The sequence below is a fragment of the Patiria miniata genome, unplaced genomic scaffold (genome assembly GCF_015706575.1).
Source record: "Patiria miniata isolate m_02_andy unplaced genomic scaffold, ASM1570657v1 HiC_scaffold_5, whole genome shotgun sequence".
Taxonomy (NCBI): Eukaryota; Metazoa; Echinodermata; class Asteroidea; order Valvatida; family Asterinidae; genus Patiria; species Patiria miniata.
In genome coordinates, this window is record NW_024037072.1 from 14,328,880 (window position 1) to 14,344,542 (window position 15,663).

General features: G+C 39.5%; 2 protein-coding genes across 3 annotated transcripts; one reads left to right on the forward strand and one right to left on the reverse strand.

Moving 5' to 3' along the window:
* Positions 1-1,351: 1,351 nt before the first annotated feature.
* On the forward strand, positions 1,352-9,510 carry LOC119741766 (ADP-ribosylation factor-like protein 15). Of its 2 annotated transcripts, none has more exons than XM_038217657.1 (7): positions 1,352-1,464; positions 2,579-2,727; positions 5,233-5,377; positions 5,570-5,629; positions 5,873-5,973; positions 6,473-6,580; positions 7,880-9,510. In XM_038217657.1, the coding sequence occupies exons 2-7, from the start codon at positions 2,659-2,661 to the stop codon at positions 8,033-8,035; spliced, it is 639 nt and encodes a 212-aa protein (XP_038073585.1). In that variant the 5' UTR covers positions 1,352-1,464; positions 2,579-2,658; the 3' UTR covers positions 8,036-9,510. The 2 variants fall into 2 exon arrangements, with proteins under 2 accessions (XP_038073585.1, XP_038073584.1); XM_038217656.1 differs by having other exon boundaries at positions 2,597-2,727; positions 7,880-9,509.
* Positions 9,511-11,656: 2,146 nt separating this feature from the next.
* Positions 11,657-15,657, reverse strand: LOC119742208 (NADH dehydrogenase [ubiquinone] iron-sulfur protein 4, mitochondrial-like). The gene is made up of 4 exons (XM_038218260.1): positions 15,475-15,657; positions 14,461-14,636; positions 13,352-13,425; positions 11,657-12,654 (listed from the first exon to the last, which is right to left on the reverse strand). The coding sequence occupies exons 1-4, from the start codon at positions 15,604-15,606 to the stop codon at positions 12,551-12,553; spliced, it is 486 nt and encodes a 161-aa protein (XP_038074188.1). The 5' UTR covers positions 15,607-15,657; the 3' UTR covers positions 11,657-12,550.
* Between the last annotated feature and the right edge of the window lie 6 nt (positions 15,658-15,663).

Below are 15,663 nucleotides of genomic sequence, written 5' to 3' on the forward strand. Positions count from 1 at the left end.
CGTGTTAATTTGCCCAGTGCGCAGTGGGCGGGGCTTACTGGATCGGTTCATTAAACTATCGCTGTTTGCGAGTAAGCCACGCCCCTTAGACAACCCTATTATAATGTAGTTTTTGAACACTGTTTTGTTTGTCTCAGATTTTGCACGTTCCGCGTCCATTTGAATATCATGGACAATATTTCACACAAGCTGCGACCTGCTTTGACTAATGCGATTCTAATGCGATTCTACCGCGCGCGATAGGTCAATTTTACAGAATTCTGCTAGAAACTTGCTGAAAAAAAAATCTATTCTACTAAATTTTCTGTCAAACTCGATTTTTTTTCCCGAAAAATTCTGTCAAATTTAGCCGAAATTCGGCTGAAACGGTCATTCTGTTAGTAACGTCTAAACTTTCACAAGTCGTTCCTGCTGAATCATGATACCCGTACCTGCTGTAACTGATATCCGTTGCCACGTTCAAGTCTCACGACGTACTTTACATAAAACATGTGGCCATGATGCGCACGAGGGGGCGTAGCCTTTTAAGTTTGAACATCTGGGGGTGGCCGGATGGATGGGGTACCGGTAATGGACTAGATAATTTCAATAGTATTGCCAGAAAGTTTAACCGAGGAAAAATATTTTGTGCGTCCTTGTCATAATGAAACCAAACTAGATTTTTATGTGCTCCTATCATCTATAATGTGATATGACCACGCCCTGATCGATGGCCGAAATATTACAAATTTTACGAGCGTCTCAGTGGTGTCACTAAAATGAATAAAGTGACTAATTTTTATAAACCACGTGTTTTATTTTATACATTGCTGAACCAGCTAAACGTTTTTCACAAGATTTCAAATTCATCAAATCAAAATTTGTGAATGTACATGCATGAATTAGAGCAATGGATGAGCACCTTCAGAATGTTCATCTTCATGTTAGTGAGTAATTATGAAATTATAAAAGAATACAATTGTAAACTCCATGCTTATTCTACCTTAATCATGTTAACTGAATAATGGGCCTATGTGTGAATTGGGTTAGTTTCGGTTCCTGTATATGTGCTCCGCGGGTCAGTTCTTCTGTAGCGGACTTGGCAAAGTTTAGGTGATGTCCTTCTCTAGCACGTTAGGGTACAATGCTGCAAAGAAAATTGTTCCCCTTTTAACTTTGTGTGGATTTTTTCCAAGTAATTCTCGCAATGAAGAAAAAAATCATGTAGATTTGTTTAATATATATTAATATTTATATAAATTGATTATCTCGTTAGAAATTTGTTACGATAGTTACGATTTACTCCAAAATCGGTGTCTTTTTGGGGGTGTCAATACCTTTCACAATAGCAATATATATGCCAAGTGTCAAAGGTCAATTGCACTTATGTTTACTGCAATTTTTCATGGCAGGCGGCTTGATGAGTCTCATTTGTCTGAAGTTACTGAGCAATATCGAAGAAAATACTGAAAATTCCGTTGGTTGGTAGGTGCATCAAGTCCTTGTGCTATTTTTCTCAATGGATTTTCAAGCTTATGTCGTCATAAAACAGGGGAAACTGCGCAAATACATCCGCTAAATTGACGTTCTCAGATTTACTAGTTTTGTATTTTGTTCAGTGCATTTTATTTGGCCATGGTTTGGCCATTCCTTCCTCCATGGTTTGGCTGACAGTGACATGGCTGAGTGTTGTTTTGCATGTTTTACTGTTTTACTTGTTAATGTTTGGACCATTTGCATTATTTTAAGTAACAATTTCCTCGGAATATTTTAATATGATATAGGGGCCTATTCCTGGTTATTCAGCAGACTAGGGCCTAGCCTACGTTAGCTCTACTGAGTGGAGCGTTGAATTACGGGTACCCCTCCATACCCGTAATTCAACGCTCCACTCAGTAGAGCTAAGCCTACGTAGGCATGGTAGGCCCCCCCCCCACTCCTGCATTAGATTTTGTCAGTTTTCCTGAAAAAAAGTTCTTGCTATTCACATTGTTTTTCATTGACTGTCTGTTGACATGCTTGACCACATTTGCACAGTTTTAACTTTCTTGTAAACAACAACATTTGTAAAGTTGTATTTGTAATTGGTCACAAATTCAAAACCTTTAGCGTTGGTTTTGGCTTAAGTTGTCACTGCTCTAAAGTCTTTAATAATCATGTCAGATTTATAAATATATTAGGACACCAAAGTTGCAAAGAAAAGTCTTTGATAATAAATCATATCACTCCAGGAAAGAATGTTGCAACCTGACGCCACTTCAGCGGTTGTGTACAAAGTCTATGGAGAGTCAAGAACATTTTCTAAGTATTTCCTAACAAAATTGGAAATGTTTCTCAGTCCCAGATTCATGTCTTATCATCATTTTTGCAGTGACTGACCTTCATTGAGATGATATATGACAGGTTGCAACATTCTTTCCCATATGAGATTTAAAAATAAATTAGTTATTTATTAAAAAGATATTCCTCAATCAATTATTACTTTACCGTTTCAGGGTATCATTTCACATAAGGCACAACATTCAGGTATCTGCAACCGGGAACCAGCGTAGTGAATAATTTTACCCGCAGCCTCTTTTGTAGTAGTGGTTGTACCCAGAATTCTCTTCATTCTTAGACTTTGCTCTGGTCTGGCGCCCTCTGCCGTGTGTGAGCTGGTTGATTAAATCCACCGGGATCATGGGGAGTTCCAGCGTCGGTCAGTGTTGTGGACTGGTCTGGGCCTTTTGCAGAATTGGTGCTCATAAGGTAATCTTACACCCCAACTAAAGCATCGTCCCAGCTGTAGTTCAATTGCTGGGGTTGTCACAACTGTAGTTGGGACCATTCCAACATCAGTTGGGACCGATGCTATAGTCCAGGTGTCACAGTAATATCATGGCATGCCAGAAAGATATCATGCGACAATTGAAGAATTGTAGTCAAGTCAAAAAGCATCTATAAGTCGGTCACAAGTCAATCAGTCCCTCCTGAACCAGTGTTGTAGTCGAGACCGGATAGTCCGAGACCGAGACCAAGACCGAGACCTGAAGATTCGAGACCGAGACCGAGACCGAGACCAGCCCCTTCAAGGCGGACCGAGACCGAGACCAATATGGTCCGAGACCAAGACCGAGACCGAGACCGAGACCGCTGATAATAAATAACAATAGTCGAAATAAAAAAAAAACAAGACACGTTATTATAGTTGAAAAATGTAACCCTTCTATTCACAAAGAATACGGACCAAATTTTGACCAGTGGCAATGTTTACAAATTGATACATGACACCTTACTTGAGCAACAAGTAGTTACACTTAAGAAATATGGGCTTTGACATGTTGTCTACACCCAATCGTGACAAAAGTAAAAAGTTAAAGGTAGATGTTTCATCTGTTATAGGAACTCGGATCCTAAACTCCACAGTCACCCCCTTGGTTTCAGCTATGACTTCTAACGGATATTTAAAGATGCAATTTTAATTTTACATTGTGCCTCTTTTTTCCTAAAATAAATATAGGACTTAACTTCTAACAAGAATTGTGTACTTGATTTTAAAAAATGGGAGCTAGAAAATGTTGAATTAATTTTTTAATTTTTGTCATAGAATGTGGACTTGTACGTATGTAGAACCACAAGTTGCGAGGTGGAAGCCAGAATGTGCCAGATATGGATTTTGAATTTTTTTCTGAACGGGATTTTTAATTTTTGAGGAATAATGGGGTACTTTAAAATGAGCAGCCAGAAAATGGGGTCTCATCATACACTCTCATGGCAACAGTGAGTGGTAACTGGTAAGAGTGTGTGAGTTCAAAGCTGGAAAATCAGGTAGAAAAATTTACTTTTTCTTCAAAATACTGTCCCAAATTAAAGAGAACATTGTGTGGGGTCGAAAATATAACTAATTTGAAGCACCTCATTTATTATCAGAATACAAAATGCAAGTGATTACGCCCACAGGGGTGGGCTAAACTACACAATCCCCGAAAATGGTTGACCCTTATTGCATAAATTGTTACAAGTTTATACTTTGCTTTATGTGGCCGACTCAACAGATAAATGCCGAACTGGTTCCAAATCGTTCAGTGACTGGTACTGCTGCAGTTTTACATGTACTTTGGGGACTTTCCAACGTGCAGTCGAGTCCAAACCGATCGCGATATATAACAAGCTTGATCTACAGGCTAGCAAATGTTTTAAATAACAATGGTTCTGAACGAAGTGAACACAAAGTAATCGATCGAGCTGTAAAAGCTACATATTGCCGGTCTCGACCCGAGACCAGCCAAAATATCGAGACCAAAGGGGACCGAGACCGAGACCAAGACCGAGACCACAGCTTCCGAGACCGAGACCGAGACCGAGACCAGCAAAAAGTGGTCTCGAGACCGGTCTTGAGACCGAGACCGGTCTCGAGACCTACAACACTGTCCTGAACTAACAAACTATTCAAAAGAACTAACAACATTTCTTTGTCATTTTTCATCCCTTTACTTTTCGACCTGACTTGTTTAAAAGTTGGTATATATGATTTTGTTTGTTTTTTCCGAACGAAATTTAAAGGAATATAATGTTCTGAAACAAATACATTTGTTTGTTTGTTTTTGCAGGCCTTTATACGGTTTTCAAAAGTGGTTTTAAATGGCACTCTCCAGTTCAGAAATTGTGCACATTATTCAGTGAGAATTAGGAGTGCCCTCTCTTAATTCAAAAGTCGAACTTAATTAATTAATTACCTGTCGTGGGTTTTTCGTGCAATATCTAATTGGAAAGCTCCTAAATAATGTTATATTAAGAATTATCAATTCAATTTGAAAATATATTTTTCAAGGTGCCACACACAAAAAGCATGTATACACCAACTTTAGCTTTTGAATGACTTTTGATTGGCTTGACTACCAGTCTGAACATTCAACATGTCCAATAGTAGGTTTGTCCAGTGATGTCAAAATTTCTTTTGGAGTATTAATGAGTAAAGTAAATTAGCCAGTTTTCCAAAAGCTTGACTTAGGCAGTGTCTGAATTACTTGGCAACAGCTTGAAATTACACACATGTCTATGGTAGCAGCTACAGTCACTTCCCATAGACGCGTCTGTAATTTCAAGTCGTAGCCAAGTAATTCTGACGTGGCCTAAGTGTACCTTAGCTGTGGAAATAGTAAGAACTAACATCTTGCAAAATGGGCTTCTTTTGAAAGAGACTGATAAAAACTTGGGTTCATTTAATAATGCAAGTGACCAAGATCGTCCATTTTGGTTGTAATCTTGTCCCAGTGTTGCCAGAAGCTGTGCTGCAGAAAAGAGTCACCACCACGACCGCAGTACACCGTCGTCTGTCTGGGTCTGTCCGGGGCCGGCAAATCAACTCTGCTTACTCTGCTGTGTGGGGAAAAGACAGAGGAAGTGATACCCACAGTCGGTAAGATTTGAGCATTCACATTGAATTCCAGGCTGGTATAGCTATTATTGATGCTGAGGTTAGTTCACTATTGACTGTTATGTAAAATTTATGGCAGTGTGTAGCTACTCACAAGAGCAAGTGAAGAAAACGTCAAATTGAAATTATGCTCGGATTTACTTTTCATTTGTTTCCTCTTTTGACCAATTCCAGGGTTTAGCATCAAAGCAGTTCCCCTTGACGATGCTGTACTAAATGCCAAAGAATTAGGAGGTCTGTAAAAAAAATTTGCTTTTATCTTTGTCGATCAATTTACTTATTTTTTTATTTATTTCAAATGCAGTTGTTGGAGAGCAAGGGACAAGAAATACACATGCAATTTTAATATGAAATTTGAAGGGTAAATGTTTGTGAAGAAACTCTTTAGCAGCTGTTAACTTAACTTGCAACTTTTAAATGAGATTTTGAACAAGTAGAAATGAAAGCAAGTTTTGGCAATTTTATTAATTTCCAAAGGAGGAGCCAATATCCAGCCCCATTGGCATCGATACTACGAAGGCACTGAGGGGATTGTGTTTGTGCTAGACAGTGCATGCTCAGATGAAGCTTTGCAAGAGGTAGGCAAGTTGTAAAAATGGAATACTTTTGTAATCCTACATAAACCAAGCTACTTGACATCAAGTCAGAGTGCACAGAATTCTATTCAATTGATTCAGAATGGCTATTGTCTTTTCATGCATCTGGTCTACATAATGGGCCAGATTTAGCCCATTCATTGGCGTTACAAGGTAATCCTATATGATAGCACTGCCCGGCTCTCTGCGCCAGCCTACAACCTAAGTCTAAGTAACAAGTGAGTGAGTTAGTCAGTCACGTACAAAGAGAACAATAGGTTGGTCTCTCTGGGACCAGCAAACTAATTTTAAAAACCAAGCAGCGTGACACAAATCAAATATTTGACATGATCCTAAATCACGAAAGTGACTTGGGATTGGTTTCTAAATTATCTAAGAAGGTAGGAACTAGAAACCCAACCGAGGTCTGTCTTAGAGAGATTCCAATCTGTCATTAGATTTTTCCTTCATAGTTCACTATGTCCTTCTATTTTCCATCCAGTTATCTGAGGTTTTGTCGTCCACCCTGACCCACCCATCCCTTCAAGGTCTACCCCTGCTGATACTTGCTAGTCATCAAGACAAGCCAACAGCTCGCAATAAAGACCAGGTTTGAACACTTTCCTCCTTTTTAAAGTTGATATAGCAGAAACATTCTACAATATTGCGATTAGCCCTTTCACAGGCATAATGTCATTTACACTGTATACCAAGTGCTGTGTTTAAGCTTGTGAGTAAAAAGTCATATGATTACGTGAGTGGGATAAGGATTCGAACCCACAATCTCCGGCTTACAATCTCCGGCTTGGTGCAGACATCAACCACCAAGCTTGCCACGGTTGGCTGGGGGGTTCGAATCTGATTTGGCAGTGGATACCACACTAAATCATTATGTTTTACTATGGGAGAGATTCCAAATTGTATTGTGCGCTTCATCAAAGACAAACTCTTTTTTTAGAACTAAGCAGGACTGTTCTTATCAGAACTAAAAACTACTTAACGAAAGTTGATAATAAGCAGGACAAGTTCTTATCAGAACTAAATACCTACTGAGCGACAGTAGTTATTACCACATGGTGTTACCGCAAACCGAAACGATACTGATACTCCACCATGCAAAGCTTAAAATCTTATATTCATAAGAACTGTACTACTCGGAAACAGGCTTCCAGATTTGAAAGGTTGATAGACCAGCAGTTACCTATGCTAAACATTGGTCCTTTTTTGCTGAGTTCAAGACTTATCTTGATCTTTGGTTTAAAACCAACCCTCCTCAATCCTCCAAAATCAGGTGTTTTGGAGGATTGATCAGGCTGTGTGCCATTTTTTGTGCCAGTTGATTTTTGGAGGAGGCATTGTGTCAAGGTCTTAAGCTGCACCTTGTGTTGTAGATGCTTAGCCATGCGTAAATTATGCCTCGATTATACTAGATATTATCCGCTTCATCACTGCTTCTGGATATCACTGGCAATTCCTCATTGCATTACAGTAACTGTTGGAGGATTTTGAAGGATTGAGGCAGTGGTCACCCCTCCACTGAACAAATTCAAGAACCAACAGATGATTTTGGAGGATTGAGGCTGTATCAAACTTTCACATGGTGGCAATTGCAGGATTTTGAAGGATTGAGGATGGATCGTAGCCAGAGGGGTCTAGGCAGTTAGGGTTAATATATGATGAGTGCCTCCATGTCAGAAGTCATGTTGAACATTGTGAAGATGATATAATCAGGATTTCAGGTTTGATAAGTTTTCTTCCCAAGTCTCAACCTAAACATTTCTTTGCCTTCTTCCTTCCATAGAGTTTTCAGACTTGCAAGCTACATTGCTAGGGCGCCTTGGAGGCATCTTCGTCCCAGAAATAGTAACAAATAATATTAACGATATGCATTTCTTTAATTGAATTCCAGCTGACAGAAGCCCTCAACCTGGACAGCCTCAAACAAAACCATGAAATGATTCTCCAGCTGTGTTCGCAGGACGACATTCCCAGCGTGAGAGAGGGCCTGGTCCGCTTGGCTCAGATACTGCACACGACGACGGACCACGAAGACAACAGAGTATGATCGGTAGGCTCCCCCATGTTGGCCTGTAATAAACTCCGTTGATCAAAAAGCGAGAACGTACTGTCATCTATTGACAGTCAAGTAGGTGAGTTTGGTGGGGAAGTTAGACCGAAGCCTTATCTTGTTGGAGTTGTTCAGTACTGTCTTACCAAGTTTAACCAATGCTTGGTAAGATTTTTAAGGGTGCTGTACATAAAGTAAAGTTGAACTGAGGTTTTTTTATACTAGACTTCAATGTGTCAGCACTGTTAGAGGACAGATTTGAAAATTGCCAAAGTCAACTTGACTAGAGAAATAGAGCCAGAGCAAGAATTTGGAAAAGTTTGGAAAGCCTTGTATTTCTGTTTTGAGCTCAAGGCAGTGTTAACTATCAGGCACTTGTGTGCTTCTATTAACCTTAAGGCAGAATTGACCATAAGTCATTGTGCATTTTTGTCCTTTGAAGCAACAAAAGTGCTCAAAATTCAAAGACAGATGCTTAACAACTAACCCATTTATGGAATCGCCCAATTACAAACCAACTACAAACTGAAATTTTAAAAAATGTGTCACTTGACACATGTTTGGAAAGGACCTTCTTGTAATGTTTTCTCTCAAAATGACAGCTTGCCAGAAGGAATAATTTCACAGGGAGATTAGTGTCATTTCTATTAGTGTCATTACTATCTTTAAATAGAACAGGCTTAACGATAACTTGGTAGGTTACTTTTTCGATAGCTGCAAGATGTCCACTCTACCCTAGCCAGTTTTGGAATTTGGAGGAAGTTTTGCTAATATTTTTTTCTATTTCTTACTTTGTGCAGGAAAATCATTGGTACATTCTCGTAATAAAATTCATGTGGCTGGGCCAGATGGCAGTGGGTCCTTTAAAGTTCTTTAACCCTAACTCCTAAATACAAATTGAAAGTTTGAAGGATTTGGAAGAGCTACGGTAGATGAGATTTGCCAGTCTCTCTAAAATAGAATGTATGTTATATGATTGATCATTATTTTTGTGGAGGACAGAGAATGCAGTGATGCTCCATATTTATGTAAATAAATGCTTGCGGGCAAATGAGGCTTGCCAGTAACATACTTCTGGATTTGCTAACTGTTACAGTGCAATACAAGTTTTCAGGGGGAAAGTTTTGCTAAATGTTTTCCACTATTCCTATAAACTTTGTGGTACCTAAATTTTCCCGCGACTCATTTTTGAAATTGAGTCAAGACAAGCATGATACTGATCAGTGATCACTGGAAAGGCCATTGGTGTCTCATTAAGTACATTGTGAATTATAAGAACTCCACAGAGCAGATTGCAAGTACTCTGTTATCTTTTATTTTAAAGTTGATTGTAGAAGTCGGATGTGAATGTATTCAGTAGTGAGTAAAGTCTGTCACGAGTCAGTGTGGCCCATCAGGCCAGCGTTTATCTCCGGTTTCAGTAGCATGAAACGACTGAGAATATTTCTATTCCCCCTGGATGGGATGCTTGTCCATCGCAGGTTACTCCCCAGCTAATGCCGGTACCCATTTATACTCCTGGGTGGAGAGAGGCAAGTGGAGGTGAAGTGGCTTGCCCAAGGACACAACATATGGCCAGCAGCTGGATTGGACCTCTGATCGCTGGTCCCAGAGCGCAGGCTAAGTCAGAAATGACAGTCAGTCAGTCAGTCGGTCGGGTACAAAGAAGACGATAGTATTGGCCCTCTGGGACCAGCAAAAAAAAAGGGGGGTGTGGTTTTGTCTTTGCTAGGGCAGGGGGTGCGGAGTTTCATAAATGGATACCATATGAATTGGTGCTTAAGATGTTTTTAGTGAGGGGTATTTTTAGAGAATGGCACACTTGCTGTATATTTAAGCATGCTTAGTAGAAGTGCATTTTTATACTGGTTTTTTTTTACCTATGTGTGTTGTGTGCTCTAGATGTTGGTATTAGTTGATAAGGGCTGGGACCCTATCTGAAGCCTTTCTAGTAATACTTGAGTTGGCTGTGTGCGATCCGATGGGAATGAATGGGGGCGGGGCTTGGAAACACTTACAGGGGTGGTTATGCTGGTAAGATTACATGTGTACAGTTGATAGGCAGGGACAGTTAAGAGTGTTTATATGATGATTACATGTATATGTGATGATCCACTGTATCTGTCATTTAGCTATCCTTCATTGTATATTATACATCTTTTTTTTTTCAGTTCATACAACTGCTGCTGTAAAAATCATGGTAAAATGTTTGTTTCGGTGCTCATTTTTGTTATTGTGTTGTCACAAATATTCTTCAGACAGAAGTGGAGTTGTACCAAACAAGGGTTTGTACATGTAATTGTAGTGGGCAGTGGGTGACGCTGTGGGTAGTTTGGAGGAATTTGTTTATCTATTCAGGTTGTATGTATTTTCGGCAGAGGAAGCTAATATTTGCTTTCTGGTTTGTTTGTTTGGTTTTATTTGGAGGGGGTTGTTAGGGTGAACATCTGTAAAATATAATTGGTTAAGCCTGAAATACTGTTCTTTTTATGAGTTTATAAATAAGTGGTAAATATTCTAAGATTGCTAATTAGCATTTACGTGTCTTACGTTGTACTTTTTTAGGTGTATTGTAAAGTTTCCTTTTTTACGTTACAGAATCGGGACCAAAGAATCTTTCATTTGAAATAGAGACTATAAATAGAGATCGATAGCTGCTAGAAATGTTTTGGGATATTTCCATGATAATAGTTACAATGCTCCCACTATAACCGTGTCCCATAAATATAGTGAACGCCTGACAGAGGATGTAATGTGTGCTCGGCATATGGATTACAGTGTGTACTGTATACTGAATTTAATGCGACATTAGCATGACCCCTATGAAGTGTACTTACATGTATGTATGCATGTGCAGGGGCCATCTTGTACTCTTACATTACAGTATGTACTGTATGCTGAATTTAATGTGACATTAGCATGACCCCTATAAAGTGTACTTATGTATGCATGTGCAGGGGCCATCTTGTACTATTACAAACATCATTCACGAGAGGTCACCATAGTGCTGTGGTCAGGAGAAACTCTTGTAGACCACCGATCTGCAACATAAAACAATTCAGTTGTTTCACTCATTGCAATACTGTAGTGCACAATGTATCGGACAGATTTATACACACTTGAATTAAATCTTCAAATTCTAATCATAGCATTATATGTTTTCCTTTTATAGTATATAGACAACAAAATTAAGAATTTTATTCCAGATATTGAATAGCCTTTCACATGAAGGATATTATTTCAAATGACAAATGACCTGTAATATTTTATTGTCCCTTCCATTGCCGTCCTTGTTTACTGTAAGCCTGATACCGATCAATTGTGAACAAATTTTAACCCAATGTTGGGGTTTTAGATTTATTTATGAACAAAAAAAATTACTGTATGGCTTTAATGCATGAAGTGTATGATAGACTGCATTTGATTGTACCGCAGCCAAACTATTCATGACGCAAATTCCATCGTATGAGTATTTGATGCATTGCTTTTGTGAATGGTCATGTGAATGAATAAATTGATTCAGAAATTAATAAAGCTTCCTCTTCTAGGTGTTCATGTCATTAATTTTTTTTTTTTGACTAATTTTTTTTTTTGAACAAAAAAGACAACACTGCAAACTCATCAAAAACATAACTCCCAGATTTTTAATTTCAACATATCAACTATTTATTTACAATGATCGTAAAACACACTGTTTCCAGATAAAAGCCAACTATGCTGCTCACTTATTACCATTCTTATAGGGGACAAATTAATCATTTTGGGGGACATTTTAGGTTTACGTCAGGTCACACTAAAATATCTTGTTCGTGTCTTACAAATCAATTCTCCCCCTCCCCCCCCCCAACAAAAAATGTGATTATCAACCACCCCAACCCTTCAAAATCAAACTGTATGTTTTGTTGGAATATGTTGGAGTGAGTACTGCAGTAGTAAACTGATCATGCACATGGAGTCAGGCATACCACCACAATCAGAGTCCAACAGTTTGGGTGTAGAGTTTACCATAATCAGAGTCCAACAATTTGGGTGTAGAGTTTACCATATGGTGTTGGATTTTGCAAGAGTGAGGAAGGGTCCTAGTAAATCATTTAAGGGGACTAGGGGAGGCTATTTCTGAATATAAAAATGGGTGCAAAACATAAACACTGGAGTAAAGTTGAGGGTAGGTCAAATCCGATATAAATTTGATTTATTTTAAAAGGGACATGGGACAGGCTAATCACATTGTGCCAACATAACATACGCATGCATGCACACGGGTAAACATTCCTATGTTTGAACAGCTGGCATAGCTTTTCAAAGAAGTAAAAGCGTGTATCCCCATTTAGACACGCATTGCCAGTGAAATGTAACAAACATTCCTAACATGTGAAAAGTCCTGTGACATTATGAAAATCACCTGTGGCGCAAACAATACCTGACTGGTTTTCTTTACACATTCAATCTGAACATCCCTAAATGACCTAGTTTGGAATAATTTAATGATACTGGCTAACTAGTTTATTATCTCTACTTTGTGGAAACTCTCGTCTTTTTATCCCAGGAGAAGTTGGCACCGTATGACTTGGGTCTCATGGTTTTGGCTGGGAGTTCCTCAATCTCATACCACCATCCTGCAAGGGGAAAAGAATATAGGAGGAAATCAAATTAATACATTTTGCTGAAATCTAAAAACAGAGAAGAGCTGACAGAATTAAGAGCAGGGCTAGATTAAGTGTTCCGTAGGCCCTAGGCACCAGTGTTCCTAGGCCTTACTACGCCCTAGGCACCAGCACCTATTTTGCAGCGCAGGTAAGAACTGGAGCCTCGCATTTCATGTTGATGCTACGCTGTGCTAAGCAAGCCAGGCCAAACTGTAGCTCTAAAAGCCTGTTGGCACCATGTGCTTCAGAACGTCAAACTTTATACGTAAATTCTATACGTTCATGTACATGCAGCTACATCAGTGACAGTTGGTGAAATCCAAAATTCAGAGAGAGATGCTAAAATGTTTAAAAACTTTTGTGCGTGCGTGCGTGTGTTTTATGCCACACTGTGGTATTTTTGTAGGCCCTCAAATTTTCATAGGCCCCCAAATTTTTCGTAGGCCCGAGGCACAGTATCTACTGTGCCTATTGGATAATCCGGGCCTGATTCAGAGCCCTAGCTAAAGAAGATGACAGAAGAAAGCCTCCGTCACAGAGTATGTGTACATGACTGTGTCATCATGCAATATTCAAGATGCCATTTTACTTTCAGTTTTCGCTGAAGAAATTAGCTGCTTTCAAATGATATTGACATATTCCAGATATTGTGGTCTTTTTAGCTCACCATTCTTCTCAGCAAAACTTGCAGCCTCTTCCTTGGATCCAAATGACAGTGCTATATTGGAAAGTGGATCAGCCCTGGATGAAAGAAAAAAAAAAAAAAGTTTTCTTAGTTTATTCAAACATTTTTAATTTTAAATTGCGTTCAAAAAGGACACATTCATACCACGGGAAAAATTGACAGTGGAGATACGTCAAGAAGATGCACTAGACTCTTCAGTTCCTTTCACACAATCCAAGTTCTCTGTGTTGGACCCGTTTAAACCCAGGGATTTCAGGAGCCCCTTTCACACTAATATTATAAAAATCTAACACGGCTTCTATACGGGTGAATTTCACCTTGGTCATCTATGCCTGACAGGTGTATAAGCTTTGTTGGACCATGTTTGAACAGACCTTATTCTGTTCATGGCAGACCCATGAGCAGACCTAGTCCAAACATTTGGGACTCTCAATACTGTGTATATGAGAGTCCCAAAATTTAAGGTACTGAAAACTTGCAATACAAGAAAATAGACTGGCACATGAAACAACCCGTCATCCCTTTAGTACTGCATCGGTCAAGGGTGTCAAAAGAAACATCTGGTACACGGTCTCTATTTCTACACATCACTCCATGGTCTGCCACCGGACCACTGCAGGGTCAATCTTATCAAACAGTTGGACATGTACCAGTCTAGTCTTAGACTTCAAATTGAAATCACTTGGCTTCAATCTCAGGTACAAAATGTTGAATAAAAGTGTTCTTTAAGAAATGAATTGAGACTTCAAACTTGGCTGGTGAATACCGAGGACCTTGTCATGGCCTCATGAAAATTTTGGAGAATTTTGTCAGCTAAAGGGTGAGTAAAGTTGACCCGAATTTGTTTTGCATGTTTTTCTGCACTCAAGGTCCCGGTCTGAGGCAGCTCCATTATTTCAGCACGGGTAGATGAGACAATAGTATGAAAATGCCTGATGTGAGACAAATGAATGTAAAGCTATGATTAGCGAGGTTAATTGTCTACACAAGGAAAAAGCATTGAAAGACCATAGAGTTTTTTGAGAGATAACTGGTGGAGAACGGAGCCAGTGTTCTGAAGTGATTGTGTCCAGGGTCGGCGTAGTACTTACGTGGATGCCCAGCCCATGAGGGGGTTCTCCCATCTCTCCCTGGTATCAAACTCCATCTTCCACTGGTGGGTCTTGTTGGTACCCGACTGCATGGCGTTCTTGGCAGGGATGAAGATACGGACCTTGCGGGTCTTGATGTGCTCCTCAGGGATGCCCGACACTGTGGTGATGTCCATCTGAAGTGAAGGCGATGTGACAGGTTTCCCTCATTGTTGGGAATTTACAATAGTGTGCAATATTGAAGAATTTGGGAACAAACTGATTCTTAGAAAAAAAATTCAGTTTGGTTTAGACTGTGCTGACATGAGTGGAGTTGCAAACAATTTTTTGGAACTCAGACAACATCTATATTTTTCCTACTTTAAAATGGAATTCTTTCCCACTGATAATAAACAAACATAGTATTATTCAGTATATTCACTTGAGCTTGTATTGACATGGCGTTGGTAAAAAACAAATGTTTTCAATTTTTTTTGGGGGGGGGGGGGTTTCTGGGCTATGTGTGCAAACAAGAAAAGGGCGCTTTTTGAACACTTTTGAAAGCCCAGTGGACGATTCACACCATGTGTGCATACTGATTCACGTATGCACTAAGTACGCACCAACAATTTTATTACGAATGTGCACAAAGCCATAGCGTCTTTGGGAAAGAGTTCCATATCCGGCCACCACGGCATATGCGCACCGCATACACTTCCTGACTCTTCAATATGGCTGCCTATACGATCGGATGTCCGAACGACATGTTGTGTAGTGTACCCAATTGAAAACAACTTTTCCTCAGATGTTTTCAATTTTGCCAAATCTTTAATGAAAACACATGGTGAGGTGAAATTTGTTGTTTGGTGGCGAATGTGTGGTGGTCGGATACGAAACTCTTGCCGCTTTTGAACAGCTATTGGAAACGCCTCCCCGAACCCAACCACGCCCCCAAAGTGGCCCAGCCTCCGCCGCGAAAGTAATGTCCGGAAACTGGACAATATGTTTAAATTCCATTTTCATGAGTAAACCTACGCTCTTTTCCTTCACAGTGTCAACTCTGGTTTCTTGTGCTCCCTCTTTTAAAGTTCTCCATGATGAAGTAGCGATGCACCTCCGAAAAATGCTTAAATTTGATGATTTTGATACACAGCGAAACAGCGACATTGTGTCGCACTGTTTACTAGTTAACTGGTGACCAGACGTATTTCTGATAAAGTTATC